Source organism: Suillus subaureus (genome assembly GCF_016647635.1).
Source record: "Suillus subaureus strain MN1 chromosome Unknown BJ212scaffold_29, whole genome shotgun sequence".
Taxonomy (NCBI): Eukaryota; Fungi; Basidiomycota; class Agaricomycetes; order Boletales; family Suillaceae; genus Suillus; species Suillus subaureus.
In genome coordinates this window covers 130,489-149,026 of record NW_024538585.1, presented here as the reverse complement: position 1 = coordinate 149,026, position 18,538 = coordinate 130,489, and the positions used below count along the sequence as shown (strand labels likewise).

Sequence of the window (18,538 nt, the reverse complement as noted above, 5' to 3'; positions counted from 1 at the left end):
CTAGGAGTCGAAGCGGTGCGGAGATACGCCGGGGAAGGCTATGGTCGACGATGTGACAAAGCGTGAATGGCTGTATATCCGAAACTCTCCAAGACTACGCAGCGGCGCCTCTAGCAGACTAGTCGACAAGCAGTACCGCTAGTGCAAAACATGACTACGACGATGCACCGTCATTTTCACAGCCACTGACCATAAAAGGCAGGCGTAGTGGAAAGGGCCATTCCTTGACAGTACGCGACGTGGCTGCCACCATTCAAGCTTAACTTCCTACTGGTCCACATGCCAACACAAGCCCTAGCTCACACTTTTTACGATTGACCACGAGCACGTTTCATTAGCCATGGCTACTCACGAACAAGAACACGACCCACCTCGCCCTTTTTCCATCGATCTCACCTTAGAACTCGAACGCCAGCTCGACAATGAATCGAACCCGAACTCACCTGTAGATGCCACAGGACGTCCTCATTCTCTGGATTCTCATGTCCTTGCTTCAATCGTCACTCAACTGAGACTGTCGCTCTCAGATGTTACAAGAGAGCGAGATGAACTCTCACACACAGTTGTTGAATTGCGGGCCCGCGAGGCAGGAAACTGCGGGCACACTTGAGCATATGACGGAAAAATGCTCGAAGATGCAGGAGGAACTGGATGATGCTCGTACAAAGATTAAGGATGACGAAGACACGATATCCATACTCAGGACGAAAGTCGAGGAAAGCAGGTTCGTTTCACACCCATATTATCTGCACAACGTGTCACTCACAGTACTTCTCAGGCGTGGCCTCATGCGCCTGCAGTCTGAAAATCGACGGGCGAGTCAAGTGCCCTCAGCTCTTGACTTGTCTAGAGCGGGCATACCTTCTTTCAATGGTCCGCCATCCTCTAAGCGCGCATCATTGATTGGATCAACGGCTGGGCGTAACAATGCCCATAAACGAATATCCTCAGTCTCCGACAACGCCTTTTCCATTGACAGCTCTCATTTGACATCCCCTATGTCCACTCCAACTCCCGCGACTTTCACCCTTCCCGATGTGCAGAAAAGCAGGTCCCAACAGCCTTCCCACACGAGGCGGATGTCTGGCATATTCGGTCGCGGGTCACCACCACAGTCTCTCTTCCCTTCGGAAGAGTCTGCTGAGTTGGAAATGCTACGCCGGGAGCTCAATGCTGTGAAGGCTGAACTTGACGACGTGAAGCATGAGCTGAGTGAAACAAACGAGGCTCGCGAAGCTTCAGACACTTGCATCAAAGCTCTGCGGGAATTCATTGAAGAGAACCAGGTTGGAGCTGTACCAAAGAGTCTTCCCCCTTTACCCGCAGAAGTGAAGAAAGCACCGCTACCACCACCGCCGGCTGCTACTGGGTGGGGATTCAAACTCTGGCGAGCAGATTCTTTGACGCAGAGTCCTGTGCTGGCTTCTTCATCCCCCGTCACACCCGCTGCCCATACCGCATCCCCATCCCTATCATCGCTGACGCCCCCTGTTCCTCTCTCCAAGAAATTGGGCGACTTCTTCGGTTCTCGTGCCACGGCAACTGCTGCTTCTCAAATGCCGCAACGCGTTGAACAAGAACCAATGTACAATGGCATGTCGGATACGTCATCCATTGAGGATTCTGTAGCCGAGCCCATTAGCCCCGCAAGCGAGCGCCCTCGGCCAGCTGTATACGTACGAGATACCACCAGCGTGATATCTGACTCATCACGAGATCTTGGTGTCAATCTTGAGGGAAAGCTACTTCCCCCATGTGCCGACGGAACCCTTACCCCTGTTGTTATTTGATTAATGTAGGCGTTTCGAGCTCTTCGTGAGAGCTCTATTAGACATTCGAAAATTCGTTTTCTGACCTCGAGCCTAGTTTGGACGGGAATTTCTCAAGATGGATACACTTCTCCGCAGATATAGCATATACCTCTGTAATGTACATAAGCACGAGAGCGGGGTGGGATATAGGGAGAACAGACTATTCCTCAAATCGGTCAGATGGTTATTGCCCTACTCAGACATGAATCACTTCGAAATCGTTCGATGTTCAGCCCAGACGACGCAGAATTGGTTGCATCGATGGAAGATGTAAAGATAGGATAAATCTTCGAAATTTTCTATTTTTGACCCTCGCTTCCATACCCCGTCATCTGACCGTGAAGTGGTGCCTTGCTAAGAAGATCCTCTTTCAAGTCACCCATCAGAAGCAAACACAACGTCCCCTGTCAATGGCAAGGTGCATACGCAGCCTTTGGGAATATGCTAGGCCCGATGTTGAGTGAAGCCAGGCGTTGATTGTTTTTGCGCAATGTCATGGAAATGAGCGGACGGTGCACGTCCGAACATGAATTGGTGGGGGATAAAGTTGCCAACGAAACGTTCAAGTCAGTGGCGTGCAACCTGAGAAGAATAAAGGAACGTGGTGTGTATATCACGCGTGTGTCCCGTCACCAACTTAATATTGGCAGCGGAACAGAGAGGGAAAGATGTCAACGTTTCGGCGTCAATATTAATGACTGCTGCCAGTGCAGAATAGGCTAATATGATGTGGGGTCGAGCTTCGCTGTCCCCCACTTTGATCAGCGAATAGGGTTCACTGATCACAAGCTAGGTTCTGGGTTGGGCGCCCCCCACGCCGCTAGCAGTAGAAGCAACATTCTCAATGGTCAACAAAGCGCATCAGAAAGTACGGATGCACTAGATACACGTCGGATAACTCGGAGGACAACTGTTTCAAATATTCACGGAATTGCAGTTGACAGCCTGAGGCAGCTCCTAGTGCGATTATGGCTAGTCCAGCCGGGTACTCATCGATGCATCGCAGAGTTTCAGCGACCCCTGGTCCGCAAATCGAAACATTGCCGATCTAAAGGCATGATCGCGAGAGCGATCAGCTGACCGTGACTCGGTACAGTGCCAGTCAAGGTGAAGCGCCTGCTGCGACCTGTCAGTAGGGTGTGGTAATTTTCCGTAACCGTCTGTCAGACCCACCAAGCACAGACTCCTGAACACCGGACAGGCGAACGCGGATATAGTGTCTCGGCTTTCAAAAACCATGAGTATTCCGTAGTATTCGTGCGTAAATCTACAGTGATCCATAGAGACCGGAGGCCAATTTCATGAGCTCGAAGTCTTTGAGAGGCCGTGACCGTGATTTGCAATGATTAACGTACTCGGTCCTTTCGAGATATAAGGCAAAGGGTAATCATTTCTTGCGACGTGGAGACCGAGATTTCCACGGTTGGAAATTCAACTTGAAAAGCGGCGAAAAAAGTGAGGCAGTACTAGTCTTGGGTGCGGATCTACTATTATCTTTCCATCACAGCCTAGCACGAGAACTATCAAACAATGGAAGAATACTCATTAGGTGGGTTTAGTTCGAGAATCGCGGATGAACGATGGACTTGGACGAAATACATGTCCTATCCACTCATGACGCGTGCAAGTTCCCATGCGCATTCGATTGTCACGGACTCCTACGAAGTCGTCCTAGAGTTATCACAATCCCACATCGATAGGACCATACGTCGATATCTCACTATAGACAACCACTAAGTTGTGGCTGCGTAGGTCTTGTCATTCCCTCGAGGCACAAGGTAAAAACCTGGTGGGCAAAATAGACGTGAGTTGATTGCATTTCCGAAATGGTGGAAAGAGATGTATACTAAGCTCAATCGCGATTGTCGATAGTACAAATGTAGGAAGCGATTGGCGGATATTGTGAGATAATTTGTTGGCACTTTTCTGACATTGCTTCACTGGCTTCCAAGATCTAGAACGAATCCCGTGGCTCAAAAAAAGGTTTATAGGATCTCCATTCCGGTTAGATCGTCTTCTTGAATTTTAAGATGTCTCTGGATACGTTAGTCCCGGGAGGTGGCCAATGTCAAGAATGTCGTCCTATGAACTCGCTTTTAGCATTTGTGTAGTTTCATCTAGGCACGCACTCACTCCTTCAAGTACGCAAAATGTGTGTGCGGGACCTCTAGAACTATTGATAGTGATCGGTGTGAGTAAGTAAAAGGGCGCGGTGTTCCCATTGACAGGAGTGTTGATAATGGCAAGCAAGACCTGCATTGGCGTTGTTTACCGGTGCCGCAAGGGGATGTCCTTCTCATCTCGTCATTGCTGACATTGGTCCTCCGTGCTTCTTTTCGGACGCTATCAACGGTGTCCACAGCACTAGTGCGTGGTGCACTCCACATACGAATTTTGGGCATCGCATTGAGGAGAAATACTCGGCGTATAACGCTCGTGTATTTTTTAGAAAGGCCTGGCCTGTCTGGCTAAGCGAGAGATGTTGATGATGACACGTCATGGGTCCTATCAGCCGGAAGAAGTGATTGGAATTGAACATGGGGTAAGTAGTAGAATCATGTAACACATGGTGCGTACCTGGGGAAGGCTGTCCAAGGGTCCAGACTGCTGCGACAAAACTGTGGACACAAGATGTTCTGCGCTGTGCCTTCGAGTCATAGAACGAGCACTTACCACAAGATCCGATTACGCTGGGAACTCACGGAACGGCGGAAGAAAAGGTTTATCCGCAATGAATTGAAGACTTGTGAATGGCAGTAGAGTGTATGAAGGCCTCGTGTTTTTTTAAATCTTGATAGAAGGGTGTATTTTGGAAGTGAAATTACTATGTGAGCAAGCTGGGGGGGTCACACTCACTCCGCGTACAGCTTGTGAGGTCAGCGACATCCGTGCCGAGGGGCAGGGGTGATAATCCGTTTAATCCACATTTGGAAGTCAAAGTACATACACACCATATGTAATAATCAACGCGGAATTTAGTTGGTCATAGTTCACATAGGCTCAATTGAAAACCATCACAATGTGATAATTATGGCCATCTGTCTTCTTCTCTCCTGCCATCAGTCTACATAGCCCTTTGGGCCTCCACATGCTATCATCCCCAGTTTCTCCAAATCGCATGGAGCAAAATCTCTTTGCTGATGCAGCCAAGAAACGTAGAAAAGGTGCTACTCGTCTTTCCTGTGCAGAATGTAGACGGTAAGCCGCATAAGCGCATCTATATTACTTACTTTAATGATCCATCGTTTTTATTTTACAGTCTGAAGTTGCGTTGTGATAGAGCAATTCCTTGTGGCTCATGTGTGAAACGTGGCTGTGGTGCTATCTGTCCAGATGGTACGCTTCCAGCTCAATTCAATGCCAGCCAACAGGCTGATTATCAATGTCATAGGTTCTTTGACAACTGGCCAGGGGAACAGGTGAGTGGTACCTGTAGTGCTAAGCTGAGTACTGTCTGATTATGTCTTCCAATCAAGATTCGTTTTGGCATCAACTCAAGAGCTTCACGAGAAGATATCAGAACTCTGTCAACGTGTCCGAGATTTAGAAGATGCTCTTCGGCATTCACACTCTCTAATGTCTACAGAAAAGCACCCTCTATTGACTGACGACTTATTGCAAATCAAATCACCTTTGCAGCGTGAGCCCCCAAGTAACAGAAATATACCTCGATCCGAAGCCAAGGAAGAAGAGCAGAACGGCGAGGTTGTTGACGCTTTTGGCTCCTTATCGATTAATGCTTCTGGGGGTGCGAAATACTTTGGCTCCATCGCGAACTCCTGGGTACGTGGACACTCATTCAACGAGGTTGTTGCTATGTCTGACTATGAGTACTCCAGTATTTCCTACAGGTCTGTCTAAGTAGGTTAAATTTGTCCCTAATTATTTTCTAAATATCTGCAGAATGAAGCAAACGAAGATTTCGAGACGGACAGCGATCGTCTTGCTGCACTTCAAACCGTCCTTCCCGCCGACATTCTCGCGCGAAGTGGGGCATTCCCAATTCTGCCCTCGTCACACGCATCCATTCATGTTGAGAATGTGCGACTAAGAACTCTCTTCTGGTACCTTCCGGAGCACGCTAAAGCTCAAGAGATATGCAGACCTACTATCGTCTAGGTGCATGGATGTCTGTCCGCTTTCTTCTATCGTAGTGAAAATTCTGATTTCCCCCCGAAAGGTACAATCCCATAAGCCAGCAGTACTTCTACGAAGATATATATCCCCAATTTTACACACCCAGTGCCGGTCCGCCTTCCGATGATCCTCTTCTTTCACACAAATTGTCTCTCGTATTCATGGTTCTCGCGATTGGCACCCTCATGGATGTACACCAACCAGCCTACAATGTCGAAGCCGAGAAATATCACCAATTAGCTCGGGCTGCGCTATTCCAGAGCTCACTGTTTGAAGATCCGACTATCAATGCCGTTCAAGCCCTTGTAAGCATACCATGACGAATTTCTGATATCATTCTCACACCTGATTTCAGTTTCTCATGACTTTTTACCTTTTCATGTCGGACCGACATGGTTCCAATTCTGGTGCACGATGGGCAATTATGGGCATAGCTATCAAAGTGGCGCAAAGTGTAAGCCGTACATAGCCAAGGGCCCTGGTTTATTATGCTCACCTCGTCACTTGGCAGATTGGCCTGCGTACGTAATGCTATCGCACCCCAATGCAGTTTGAGATACTAATGCCACACTCTCATCCATTAGACAGAGATCCCAGTCGGTGGGGAGTGGATCAAAAGGAGACTCTGCGTCGCAGGGAGCTCTTCTGGGAACTATATACATATGACTCGTGGCAGGTACGCCCCATTTGGCATTGTGAGTGCTGTTGATTACTTATTTGGAGAACGGTGTTCGTAGTGTCTTACATTCGGTCGACCGGTATCATTCTACATGGCCCATATGGATTGCAAATTGCCATACTCAACAGATGCTTCAGACGAAAACATTTGTAAGCTCTTACTCCACGGGGATATCTCATCTTCGATGACCATTACATCACTATCTAGTCCATGCTTGGAAACACCGTTTCGCCTCAGAGTGCATGAGTGTTGTTCATGACCAGGCATTTGGTGCCAAAACACCAACGTATGCCACAGTCCTCCAGCTTGACCGCAAACTCCGTGCCTTCCCTGTCCCCCCAGCGCTGCAAGTTGCCGGTTTTGGCGCTTCTACAGGATTGGCCGACACGCACTATTCAGAAAGTGTGATGCTCCTGTTGCAACGTCATATTGTATTGGCTATTCGGGAAATGAGTAAGTTGATTTTGAAACCTAACTTTGATGATATTGCGGGACTTGCTTCTTTGCAATATATCAAGGAAGGGCCCGCAGCACATGAGCGCTGATAGTGCCTCCCATATCAGATCTCCTATATCCTCCACCGAAGTTTCTTCGCACGTGCCGTAACTGACCATCCAAAAGACCCCCTGGGAAGTCCCTATGGCACTTCGGTCATTGCTGCTTATCGCAGCGCGGGCTCGCTCGTTGCCCTCATGCGCAACCTTCATACTCAATTGAAGGAGCCAAGCGAGCGTATCTGGTTCCTTTGGGGTCACCTGTTCTCTTGTGCTGTATGTATCTTGGACGCTCTTGGATCCCCACAAATAGCGTTAATCCTCACATCTTATTTATAGATTGTACTAGGGTCTGTGGTAACCAGATGTCCATCCATGAGTTTAGCCCCTTCGGCGTTGGTGCAATTGGATTCTGCTTGTGAGTTATTTTCGAAGGCAGCTAGGGGTTTCCGTGCACAGTCCGTCTTGGTAAGTCCTTTGCATTTATACCCAATACAGTCCTATGTTCTTTGAAAGCTTGGGTGAAGCACCGTCACTGACGGTTTCCAATAGGAGGTGATGCTCGGCTTGCGGGAGAAAGCTCATCTTAGCCTCACTGAACACCGGAAGGGTAAAATGTCGCCGCTTACTCGTCAACCATCTGAGCCATACTCACCGTATGACGACGAAGATGAACTGGCTACGCTCGGAGGGAAGACACGTTTGGTTGCGAAGAAGGATTCATTATCGGCTTCATCCTCGCCCGCGGCACTCTTTGATCGCTCTCCCACGTCCATGAATCCCGTAGTTCCTCTCCCACTCATGTCAGGAAACGCGCATCAAGCGGTGCACCCGAACGTTCTGGCTTACCTACAGACTTTCCCGACTACGGGACAATCGCATAACGCGGAGCCCACATATGCCGATTCATCTGCGTATACCATGTCCCCTGTCAGAGAAAACACGCCTCATTATTCGGAAAATCCAGGATATACCGACCCCCAGGCACCGATGCAGCCCATGGAGCTTGTCCCAGGGCAATTCCCCAGCTATTTCTCTGTATTCGATTATGGTAGCGAGGCCAATTACTCGCAAATGAACGGGCAGATATCGTCGGGTACACGTCGCGACTCTCCAGAAAATACAATGCACAACACTTGGCAAGAGTTTGTGGCACAAAGCGGTCTCGGGATGGGGTCGTAGTGCTCATGGGTGTCAGGCGAAGGAGGAAATATCTCGTCCTGCCTATCGTGATGCTAGGACGACTCCACGGGTTGACACCGCCCGCTTCCTGCTTCTCTGATGGACTATAAATATGGTAAGATGTATATATGACTAGGTGTCTCGTCCTACTGTTTTGCCACGACATAGTTGTCCTTCTTGTCCTGATGCCATTTTTACTTTGATATTCTTTCTGTTAGTTTTCTTGTATGATATCGCATCATTTCTTGATATCTTATGATCTTTGAATCAGAGCATGGATTGCTTGGTGTCATGTGGCCGGAACATTGTTTAGTCTTGTTTGGCAGATGAGGGACAACTCCCTCAGCTAAGTCACCAAGTTGTACACACCGCCACAGCTGGGGAAATAACTCTTCATACTTCGATCTCTCACTTCTTTTTGAGTCTCATGGTAATTTGTGGGTCCTCCTCGAAAACAGGTTTTGGTCGCCGACCTGTGAGCCAGTCCTCAATAACCGTGGTTCGAACTAACGTGGGTGGCAGATACAAAGAAAGGTTGTAGTATGCGGGGATGGCGCTTCCGGTATGACCTTTTTTTACTTTGCTCATTGAGACTAACACTATAACTGTTCTGATAGGCAAAACGTCATTATTAAATGTCTTCACCAGAGGCTTCTTCACCCAAGTCTAGTGAGCATTTCACCCCATGTTTTGTTTGGCGACTGACCGGCGTCTGCAGCGAGCCGACCGTCTTCGAGAACTACGTGCATGATATATATGTGGAGGACCAGGCAGTGGAGCTCAGCTTATGGGATACCGCCGGTGAGCAAATGCATAGATCATACCTCTATTTGTTCTCTATAACATCTAACATTCGAAGGGCTCATTAGGACAGGAGGAGTTTGATCGGCTACGATCGTTAAGCTATGCAGAGACACATGTTGTCATGATCTGTTTCTCTGTCAGTCGCCAAAGCTTATCATTCTGCGGGATATTGAGGCTTATGCTGCCTTCACAGGTCGACAACCCAACATCACTGGAGAACGTCGAGTCGAAGGTACATACGTTCCTGCTCCCTATGGTTCGTCTAACTGAATTTCTTTGGACAGTGGATCGATGAAATAGTGGAATACTGTCCAGGCGTAAAGGTATGCAATGATTTTTGCATCTTTTCTGTTGCTAGCTAATTATTGAGATAGCTTGTCCTGGTCGGTCAGTCGTACCTTAACAACCTTCCTTTACACCATGATCTGACACACGATAGCCCTTAAGTGCGACCTTCGGGACGACCGAACTGTTCGTGATCGACTTGCTCGATATGGAGCTCATACAGTGCAATATGAGGAGGGTCTTGCAGTTGCCCGTCGAATACGAGCATCACGGTATCTTGGTGCCTATCATTCCTTTTCACCTCGTTGTTCGCGCGAGCTCACTCGATCATCATAGAATGCAGTTCGAAGCACAATAGAGGTGTTTCAGAGGTCTTCTACGAGGCTGCACGCGTGTCCTTGAGCACGCGGGCAAAGGGGTCTGGGTCTGGGTGTGTTATAATGTGATGACAATACCACGTCGGATACATATGTTCATAGTTTATCTCGGACTTGTCAGAGCTGTGCTCGCATTCATGCTGTATTTTTACATTACTATTCCACTAATAACACGACACTCATTATTTACCAGGAGATGCAAGGGATATATGGATCAATACCCGATGTGTAGTGCAAGAGCAAAGCAACATGGGCGATATAGATGATGGATGAGTGAAAAATATCACAACAACAAATGGCGTGATCATAAAAAGGTGGTGGCACAAAGCTTACAACAAAGAAATCGTGAGTTGGCGCTCGAAACGTTGCGTTGTCAGAAAATGACGGCATTTTGAAGTCAGTACTGTTCATATATTGAGTGGTGGGACTGAGGTAGAATTGAAAAAGTTGGTGCGCTGCACGGACCCAGTGCTTCGCGACTTCATGTTAGGATGGTGGTTGTGATGATGATACTGATGGTGGTGGTGGTGGACGGGCCCATGAGTCTTGCGTTTCAACATCTTCATCTCGCGGCGAGACTCTTTGCGAGTTTTGTGAGGAGGTTGTTGATTATGGGAAGGTTGGTTATGTGGCACGTGGGTAGGGGTGCGGTCACCGTCGCGGACGGGAAGAAGTACAGGAGATATGATGACCGATCGGTTTTTGCCGGGAGTGGCCTTTGGAGGCGGTCCCTTATCGTGCCAGAGCATGGTACTGAGAGGACTACTTTTCATGACATTACTGTAGGACAGTACGTCAGATGTGGCGGTCTTTGGAGGATCGGATGCCCAGCCAGGGGACGAGGGGATGTCATTGGAGGATGCCGCCGACTCGCGAGTAAAACGGAAAGTACCGACAGGAACCCGGTCCCAGCGACTTAGACTCTGCAAATGACGATGGAGTTCGCCTTCGCTCGCTGTACCGTTCCCTATTGACGTCTCCGGTTCAGAGTCGAGATAGGACGAATCTAGCACATCGTCCAGTTCAATCGGCTCTGCGAGTGAGGGCTCGGGGGTAGTTTGTGACGAAGGTTCATCGGACGATGAAGGAGGGGGTAAGGCAGAAGATGGAGTGAAGATGGTGAGTCGGGATGTACGACCGCGAACGTCCATCATCTGAAATGCCAAGTTAATAGGACAACAAATCGTGTGATGTAAAATACATACGCTACAGAAGCTTCCACCACTGCTAGAATCAATGCGCCTGTGTCTATGAGCGAGGCGAGGGAAAGGAGACGGAACATCTTTGTTTGACCCAGTGAGAATGGCCATCTTCTGTGTGATATCACCGGCTTGCTTAAAGTGTCCCATGATGGGAACACCGCCTCGAGATATTCTCCGAATGGGACTGGGCGCACTTCCTTCGCCGCTGTCCTGAGAGTGATCCGAATCATTGCAGAAGACCTTTCTGGCGAGAATGTCGGCAGGTCGAGGGGACTCACGGTGGTGCAACGTGGTTGATCGGCGATTGTGAGGTGCGGGCGAGACTGTGGGGCTTACGGTAAATGATGGATTGATAGAAGACACGCTCGTAGGCCAACGGAAGAGCCTCATGGCACGCGACGTCGGTAAGCCGCTGGCGTCAACGAGTTCCTCTTCCGTGGTCTCGCCATCACTGGTACCAATCACAGAGTCGACCTCCTCATCATCATCGCCACCGCCGATTCCCATTTCTGACCCCATCTCCACATCGCTGTCCTGGCTGATAGATGCAGTATCCGAAGCTAACAGTTGGGCAGCGGTGGCTTCAAAGGCAAGATCCAAAACGCCTTGGCCATCATCACAGCCATTGGTAAAGACAATCTGGCCATCCCATCCCTCCGTCATCTCAAGGTCCGTACTACGCTGCAGGCTGCTAATGCTACTTGCCATAGCATCGGTCTGAGCATCTTGAGGATCAGCTGGCTCATATCCTGACGAGCTGTCGTCAGAGCTTGTATCAGAAAGATTGTCGAAGAAGATGTCAGCATCGAAGCTCGACTCCTCATCATCCGACCAACCAGTCGCAAGGCCGGTGTAAATGACGCTAGGGGCCTGACCATCCGTCTCCTCGTCTGTTTCCTCGTCACACAGTTCTTCGTCCTCATCCTCGTCCTCATCCTCTGTATGATCATCACTGTCGCCATCCATGTCGACATCGCTGAGACCGACACTTTTTTTGCGCGGGCGAATAACCCAATTATTGTTATTATTATGCGCATCCTTACGCCGATGAGACTCGTCACCTAAAAGCTCACGACGAACGCGTGCTTTGTCATGACGTCTCTGCTCCGCAAGAATATAGCTCTCCTCCTCTGCCTCCAAAGAGGAATCAGAGTCGAAACTTGACGATTCGCTACCCGAGTCAGATGAATCGGATGCCGACGACGGCGACAAATCTGAAGCAGCAACGAAAGTCGGAAATTGTGCAGACTCAGTGCCATCGTCGTCTAGATCATCAGTACTGTGATCGCCATGATTAGAAGTGGACCCGCCACTGAATAGGGCCTGCTTCTTCTTCCTGTTATTCGAACCCGAGACCTTCTTTGGGATTGTGCCTTGGGTCTTAGCGTTTTGGGGAGGCCTCGAGGACTTAAAATTTGTCCTCGGCTGTTTAGCACTCCTGATATTGGAGCGCGGGCCTTTTAATGCACCTGGTTTGTGTGCACGAAGAGATTGCGATGGGAGATGTGATTGTGATTGTGGCAACGTGTTGGCCTCGTTGCCGCGAATTTGCCGGTCTGCTGCCGCAGTCCTGGACGGGATTCGCGCATCGACGGTACCCATCGATGGACGACCTTTGCGCTTCTGACTTGTTGAATCTTGGGACGTACAATGACCATGGCCAACGGTGCTTGACAAAGTGGGATGCTGAGCGTGTCCGAGGGAAGACACGGCTCCCGATCCCGTGATGTTGGATGCCGCGATGGATACTCCATCTACGCGAGACTTTTTGCTTTGCGATGTCAGTAAGCGTGCTCTGTTCTGCATACTTGCTGGGACGGTGAATTTGATTTTTAGCGACGGCATTACGGGAACGTGAGCGGCGGAGGATGGAGCGACAACAGGACGCGCAAGTCCATTGCTTGCGATCGGTGCAGGCGGGGGACGCGGCTTGTTGTCGCAGGTGCAATCTCCATCGCACACTGGACATATGTCGCTGTCGTCCTCGTCGTCTGGTGAGAGAGAATTTACGGCGGCGCCTGCGGAATGGATGAGGGAAGGAGACATCGCTGGGGGCGATTGTTTTTGATAATCTGAGATGATGTGAGTAAATGTACGTATAAATGAGGGACAAGGAGAGGATAATAGGAGATAAATGATGATCTACTTGGACTGCCCTCGACATATTCACAGAAGCAAATGGAAAATAATGCAAATACGGGATATTCCTGAGAAGACACGCGCATAAAGCAAGTAGAAATCAGACCAGGCATAGTCGGGCTATCGTATTACATGTAAAGATATCAGTACGAAGTATCAACAAGCGATAGCTTTGTCGCGTGACAGGTCTTTGGCTCAAAAGAACAAGCCCAGATCCGAAATGAGAAGTACTCACTGGAGACACGATTTCTGTGCATCTTTTACCTGCAAATAACATGGATAAGATATAGACTCCAGATTGGCTGTTCTCTGCAGCTTGTTGATACTCAATACTGGCAGCGGCGATGGGCCACTGACTGTCGTTTGTGACGGCGGTGAAGAAAGAAGAAATATTTCGCTTGATAATTTTGACCCATCAACTTCCCGCGTCCGTAACGATTACATAACAAAACTCATATTGAAAATGACAACCGTGCCGGGCCTTGCTCAGCTGATCATCTTCATTCATGCAGCGTGAGTTCATGGCTGTGAACTACAACGACAAGAGACTGAAAATTTCATTGTAATAGGCATCTCTCTCGCGGAACAGATCGCTCAGCTTGAGGACGCTGCACCTGTAGGCAAGCGCTACGGTACGGCCGTTCATCATTCACTCTGACTTTGCCGTTTGTAGATTTCGACCCAGAAAACGAGGTCACAGCCCATGATCAGGAAGAAAATGATCTTGCGGATGACACCGGCGGTGCACGCGACCACTACATTGACGTCGGGTAAGTTTCGCCTTCATTCTTGCTCCGGCCCTATCTTCAAATCCTCGTTAGGCCCTCTGTGCTACGGAAACTGCAAGACAGCATAGCTGACCCAAAATATGATGGCATAAAGACATCCCGAAACCAATTAATAGAATATGACGGCAGTGAATATGACAGTGGGGGGGACGACGACGAGACTGGCAGCGAACTGGAGCGCGACGAAGACAAGGAAGAATTAGACAACGAAGTCCCATCTTCTCAAAGCGAACAGGAGAACGAACTAGATGCTCCAACATTAATTTCTAAAACATTTGCTGCCAAAAGCACGGCGTCATATGAGGATCCAAAGCACATCGAGAATCTTTCTTCGAGATTGCGCAAAACGCGTGACGAGGACCGCAAAAAAGGGAAGGCTGTTTCGAAGCAAATTGTGCGGTCAATTGTGCCTTTTGATCTTGGTTTTACTGACTACATTCGAAGGCGTTGTGGGACTCGCTACTTGACGCACGTATCCGTCTGCAGAGGGCCGTTTCTGCAGGAAATCGGCTCCCATCGGTTAGCATGCCGATTAATTTCTCAGTACTTCCCCCTCACCTCCACGCAGCTTGCAGATTACGACGATGTCCAGCCATCATTAGTAAAAATGCTGGCAGAGGCACAGCTTCTGTTCGATGAATTGTTTCACCTGCAGGAGGTACATTTAATGAATCGCCACCACCCTGCTCCCCCTTATCAACCTCTATTCACTTTTCACAGGACTTACTATCTACCAATGAGGCAATAGCTCCTCCTCCTCGGAAACGGCGTAAAACTAGTGATGTAAGATCTATAAAAGATTTTACTTCAGAATTTCGGGAAGCCACACAGACAGCAGCCTCTGTGGAGCATATGTATTTCCGTTTGTTTTATCGACCACTCCATACTGGCTAATTAAACACGGCAGTTTCCATCCTCATCTCATACAAACTTTGAACAAGTGGTCAAGCAAGATTCAGGCGGTTGCCCCCTCTGTGCTGCTGCCTTCAAATCGTAATGCATTCTCAAAGTCATCGCAAGGGTTGAAGTCCGCTTCTCAACTTATTGATGAAACGCTTGTGGATCACGATAAAGTTCTTCAACGGACAAGAATCTATAGGGGTAAAGGATCTCGAATAGGGGTTGATAAAGGTGTTGAAGGTGACGAGCAGGATGTTCAAGGCGATCTAGAGGTGTTTGACGATACAGATTTTTACCATCAACTGCTACGAGACGTTATTGATACCCGCGGCAACGGAGGCAACGAAGATTGGATGGAAGTTCAAAAGCAGAAAAAAGCCAAGAAACACGTCGATACCAAGGCCAGCAAAGGTCGCAAGTTACGGTGGGTAAACCTATTAGTTTGCTGTTCCAAGATGCTCATCTCGCATAGATACGAGGTGCACGAAAAGATTCAAAACTTCATGGTTCCAGTTACAATGCAAGGCAGCTGGCACGAGGAACAGATTGACGAGTTGTTCGCTTCTTTGTTCGGAAAAGGATTCGAGAATTCCACGAAAAACGCAGACGATGGAATGGATGAAGATACCTCGATGCGAGAACAAATTGATGCTGCCTTGAAGAGTGGCTTCAGAGTCTTTGGGTAGTGTGCCATGTACACTTTTAAGTTATACGTACGAGTTATACGTACGAAGTTGCGTATAGGTACATCCAAATATAGACGCTCGATGACAGTGACGTTCTCAGTGGACAATCACAGCCCAAAACGCACTGCGGTAGTTATCGACCGTTCATTGAACAGCCTTTTTAAACATTCTGCTGCTTGCAACATCTTCTTGCACAGGTAGTCTACCTCAGAGACCTTCTTTGGACCAGCCTGTGTTCTAGTTCGAATTGGACTTGCAGAACCTCACCTCACCAAGCTCCTCAACTGACCCGACGATACACATAGTTGGAACTTTGGCATGGACAATTTCGAGGAGGAAAATCCGTTCGAGACCGATATTGATCGTGTATCTTCCGAAACATCGTCTACATCGAAGGTGAACATATCTGCGCCTTCTTCTCCCCGTCATCCCGTCCGGGTTCTCTCACCGACAAGCCCAACACTGAGTCGTCCATTTCCTTCCTCCGGAACCAACAGGCATCCACAGACAACATATAAGAGTGACTTTTGCTGTGGACGAGATCAGTGGTTGCACTCTGGGGAGGACCTCGAGATTCTTGTGCGTGGCTCTTTCAGTTGTCCATGTCTAGATGAACTTGCTAACAAGAAGCTTACACGATAAGATAACGGATGCGCAGAAGACGTCTTTAAACTCCAACACGCCCTACATTACCTACATTATTCGTGCAGGCGTAAGTGCAACCTATTTCTCAATTGGATGTACCCCTTCTAACCTTACGAGATAGAATGCAGAAGCGAGACATAGGTACTCGGAATTCGAGTCCCTGAGGTCAAGCCTCGTAAAGTTGTATCCGACTATCATTATCCCACCAATTCCATCAAAGCAAACTATTGGTGACTATGCCACGAAGCAAGCAAAGGCCAAGGAGGATGCTGCGATGATCGCGCGCCGGAAGCGAATGCTGCAGACTTTCTTGAACCGCATCGCTCGGCACCCTATCTTGTCGAACGAGCATGTATTTCATCGTTTTCTCGACGGTGAAGTATCTTGGGTCTGTGGAGTTTATTTTAACCTACTGGCATCTGATTGACTGTGACTGAATAGACGGAAGTGCTGCATTCACCTCCTTTGTCTCTCCTTCCGAAGAACACTCTCAAAGCACCTTCACACAACCCGACAGATCAGAGCGCAGCTTCTGCTTACGCTGCCCTTCCAAATCCATCAGCAACACACCCATTGAGAAACCCTGATCAGCGGTCCGTAGACTCAGAGATATTCACCAACAAATTCGCAAACCATCTCAGTGGACCTATGGAAAAGGTTACTCGGAGGACCTTGAAGCGATGGTCGGGTGCGACCATTATAAATCGGACAACTGAATTACTAATGACCCTTTGATATGTTAGAGAATGCTCAGGATTACTCAGAACTCGGCGCTGCTTTCAACGGATACAGCTTGAACGAAAGTGGCGCACTGGCCGCTGCTATGGAGAAGACGGGACAAGCTGTTGACACGACATACATGTCAACAACTAGACTTGTGCGTCGGCCCTTTTCTGTTCAAAGTCATCCATCTCACTCCTTCGTAGCTCCAGGAACTTGAACAGAACTTTTCCGAGCCTCTCCATGAGTACGCGCAATTTGCAGTGATTATCAAGAAGCTGCTTTCCTATCGTCACCAAAAGCATGTTCAATATGAGATGACCCAGGATGCGTTGGAACACAAGCGTGAGATGCTAGAAGAATACGAAAAGAGCGAACGAGAGGCAAAGAGGTTGGACGAGGCGTTGTCCAAAGGTCGTGTTAATGGCCTGCGGTCACCAGGCAGCCCTGCCGAGGGTGAAGAAGGTCAAAGTCAACCTCAAAACCAGCCTCAAGATGGGGCTGAGGAGCCAGGTTCAGTATACCTTCCACCGCACCCAGGACCCAATCCGTACAAACGGCGAGCACCTGGTATGGGCTTTTTGAATGCTTTAAGTTACACACTCCACGGAATGATGGACGTTGATCCCGAAACGGCGCGTCGTAGTGGCATCAGCAAGACGCGGGAGACCATCTCACAGGTATATCTTTGCTATTTCCCCTCACTCATCATTAAACTGACTGCATTTACCATAGCTGGAAGATGCGCTGCACCTCTCAGCGCAGGATCTCAAGTACTCAAGTTCGACTATTCAGGCCGATCTAGACCGCTTCCAACGTCAGAAAGTCGCCGATTTAAGGGAGATGACTATTAGCATGGCAAGAATCCACAGGGACTGGTGCAAGAAGGTAGGTTCCATTTTGACTATTCCAGAATTTAGCTTTAATAGTCACAGAACCTCGAGGCTTGGCAAGCGGCGAAGAAAGAGATCGAGAAAATTCCAGACCATCCGAATAAGAGGCCTCCTTCTCCAGAAGCACGTCCTGTACCTGGCCCGTTGGGCTTACGGAGGGACTCGACTGCCACAGTCAATGGGCGGTGATAATGAGATATACACAATATTATTTTCAGGTGTTCTAAGAGTCTTTTCTCTGGAACACCTTGGGACGTTTCCCTCGCGCCTAGACCGAGAATTTTTTCGGTCGTATTTCATTTTTTTTTCGTCTACATGCACCCTCGAATATACTTTCTCGAATCATATTAAACTCTCTGGAATCTATTTCACCCCTGAATTTTTATGCAGTAGCTCCGCGAGTCTTCGTGAAAGAATTTAATTCAGTCGCTGGAATGAGCGCTCACTACCTCCATGCTTCATGGCACATTTCATAAACGCTGTTTGGCCCAGGGTTGGAAGTGAATTAGGTAAGTCTGACAGCAACAATCACGGTTAAAGCATTCAAGGCAACGACAAGATCTTGATATTATTAAAGCAAATATACTGCAGTCCAACGATAAGAAAAATCATGCAGTAAGAGAATGTGGAAGGAGAACATAATGTTTGTGGCATGCTAGGCTAACGAAGGTAAAATTGCAAGGAGAGTAACTGACGCCGTCAGGTAATAATAGTTAACAATTAGAAAGGGAATCGATATGAAATAGGTATACGTAGTCGAAGGTAGAAGGTCACAGGAAGCCCTTGAAGGCAATAT

The 18,538-nt window shown here is 48.5% G+C and overlaps 6 protein-coding genes across 6 annotated transcripts; 5 read left to right on the top strand and 1 right to left on the bottom strand.

The window, feature by feature from the left end:
- Nucleotides 1–340: 340 nt before the first annotated feature.
- Nucleotides 341–1,790, top strand: BJ212DRAFT_1483658 (uncharacterized protein; the record flags this gene model as incomplete). The annotated part of the gene is made up of 3 exons (XM_041340655.1): nt 341–529; nt 591–724; nt 779–1,790. 3 exons carry the CDS (start codon nt 341–343, stop codon nt 1,788–1,790), a joined length of 1,335 nt encoding a protein of 444 aa, XP_041190014.1.
- Nucleotides 1,791–4,309: 2,519 nt separating this feature from the next.
- BJ212DRAFT_1448398 (fungal-specific transcription factor domain-containing protein) lies at nt 4,310–8,303 on the top strand (the record flags this gene model as incomplete). Its single annotated transcript, XM_041338537.1, has 15 exons — nt 4,310–4,313; nt 4,916–5,009; nt 5,071–5,147; nt 5,203–5,230; nt 5,288–5,594; nt 5,715–5,875; nt 5,899–5,940; nt 5,992–6,253; nt 6,304–6,409; nt 6,533–6,624; nt 6,686–6,776; nt 6,835–7,084; nt 7,214–7,397; nt 7,461–7,589; nt 7,674–8,303. 15 exons carry the CDS (start codon nt 4,310–4,312, stop codon nt 8,301–8,303), a joined length of 2,457 nt encoding a protein of 818 aa, XP_041190013.1.
- Nucleotides 8,304–8,629: 326 nt separating this feature from the next.
- On the top strand, nt 8,630–10,033 carry BJ212DRAFT_507931 (small GTPase superfamily). The gene is made up of 11 exons (XM_041343362.1): nt 8,630–8,778; nt 8,826–8,865; nt 8,921–8,972; nt 9,022–9,104; nt 9,173–9,243; nt 9,301–9,339; nt 9,392–9,430; nt 9,482–9,494; nt 9,547–9,672; nt 9,729–9,911; nt 9,963–10,033. The coding sequence occupies exons 1-10, from the start codon at nt 8,731–8,733 to the stop codon at nt 9,836–9,838; spliced, it is 621 nt and encodes a 206-aa protein (XP_041190012.1). The 5' UTR covers nt 8,630–8,730; the 3' UTR covers nt 9,839–9,911; nt 9,963–10,033.
- Nucleotides 9,929–13,043, bottom strand: BJ212DRAFT_1374269 (uncharacterized protein). Its single transcript, XM_041336401.1, has 3 exons — nt 12,808–13,043; nt 10,975–12,751; nt 9,929–10,923 (listed from the first exon to the last, which is right to left on the bottom strand). The coding sequence occupies exons 2-3, from the start codon at nt 12,571–12,573 to the stop codon at nt 10,177–10,179; spliced, it is 2,346 nt and encodes a 781-aa protein (XP_041190011.1). The 5' UTR covers nt 12,574–12,751; nt 12,808–13,043; the 3' UTR covers nt 9,929–10,176.
- Nucleotides 13,044–13,568: 525 nt separating this feature from the next.
- Nucleotides 13,569–15,574, top strand: BJ212DRAFT_1374264 (apoptosis-antagonizing transcription factor). The gene is made up of 9 exons (XM_041336400.1): nt 13,569–13,623; nt 13,680–13,730; nt 13,784–13,880; nt 13,932–14,292; nt 14,343–14,417; nt 14,467–14,556; nt 14,619–14,752; nt 14,806–15,222; nt 15,271–15,574. The coding sequence occupies exons 1-9, from the start codon at nt 13,617–13,619 to the stop codon at nt 15,482–15,484; spliced, it is 1,446 nt and encodes a 481-aa protein (XP_041190010.1). The 5' UTR covers nt 13,569–13,616; the 3' UTR covers nt 15,485–15,574.
- On the top strand, nt 15,575–18,199 carry BJ212DRAFT_1374258 (uncharacterized protein). Its single transcript, XM_041336399.1, has 8 exons — nt 15,575–16,063; nt 16,128–16,196; nt 16,251–16,517; nt 16,571–16,817; nt 16,873–17,006; nt 17,056–17,529; nt 17,585–17,737; nt 17,785–18,199. Exons 1-8 carry the CDS (start codon nt 15,803–15,805, stop codon nt 17,929–17,931), a joined length of 1,752 nt encoding a protein of 583 aa, XP_041190009.1. The 5' UTR covers nt 15,575–15,802; the 3' UTR covers nt 17,932–18,199.
- Nucleotides 18,200–18,538: the final 339 nt, after the last annotated feature.

What these genes read in the sequence shown, in the direction of transcription:
- BJ212DRAFT_1374258 (XM_041336399.1), top strand. Translation starts at nt 15,803, where the DNA reads ATGGACAATTTCGAGGAGGAAAATCCGTTCGAGACCGATATTGATCGT. An exon ending in CGCGGGAGACCATCTCACAG is followed by an intron (nt 17,530 to 17,584) that starts GTATATCTTTGC and finishes CATTTACCATAG; the next exon opens with CTGGAAGATGCGCTGCACCT. An exon ending in ACAGGGACTGGTGCAAGAAG is followed by an intron (nt 17,738 to 17,784) that starts GTAGGTTCCATT and finishes TAATAGTCACAG; the next exon opens with AACCTCGAGGCTTGGCAAGC.
- BJ212DRAFT_507931 (XM_041343362.1), top strand. Translation starts at nt 8,731, where the DNA reads ATGGTAATTTGTGGGTCCTCCTCGAAAACAGGTTTTGGTCGCCGACCT. An exon ending in TTGTCATGATCTGTTTCTCT is followed by an intron (nt 9,244 to 9,300) that starts GTCAGTCGCCAA and finishes CTGCCTTCACAG; the next exon opens with GTCGACAACCCAACATCACT. An exon ending in TGGAGAACGTCGAGTCGAAG is followed by an intron (nt 9,340 to 9,391) that starts GTACATACGTTC and finishes TTCTTTGGACAG; the next exon opens with TGGATCGATGAAATAGTGGA.
- BJ212DRAFT_1374264 (XM_041336400.1), top strand. An exon ending in GACCACTACATTGACGTCGG is followed by an intron (nt 13,881 to 13,931) that starts GTAAGTTTCGCC and finishes AATCCTCGTTAG; the next exon opens with GCCCTCTGTGCTACGGAAAC. An exon ending in GCAGCCTCTGTGGAGCATAT is followed by an intron (nt 14,753 to 14,805) that starts GTATTTCCGTTT and finishes TAAACACGGCAG; the next exon opens with TTTCCATCCTCATCTCATAC.
- BJ212DRAFT_1374269 (XM_041336401.1), bottom strand. Translation starts at nt 12,573, where the DNA reads ATGGGTACCGTCGATGCGCGAATCCCGTCCAGGACTGCGGCAGCAGAC. An exon ending in GTGGTGGAAGCTTCTGTAGC is followed by an intron (nt 10,924 to 10,974) that starts GTATGTATTTTA and finishes TTGGCATTTCAG; the next exon opens with ATGATGGACGTTCGCGGTCG.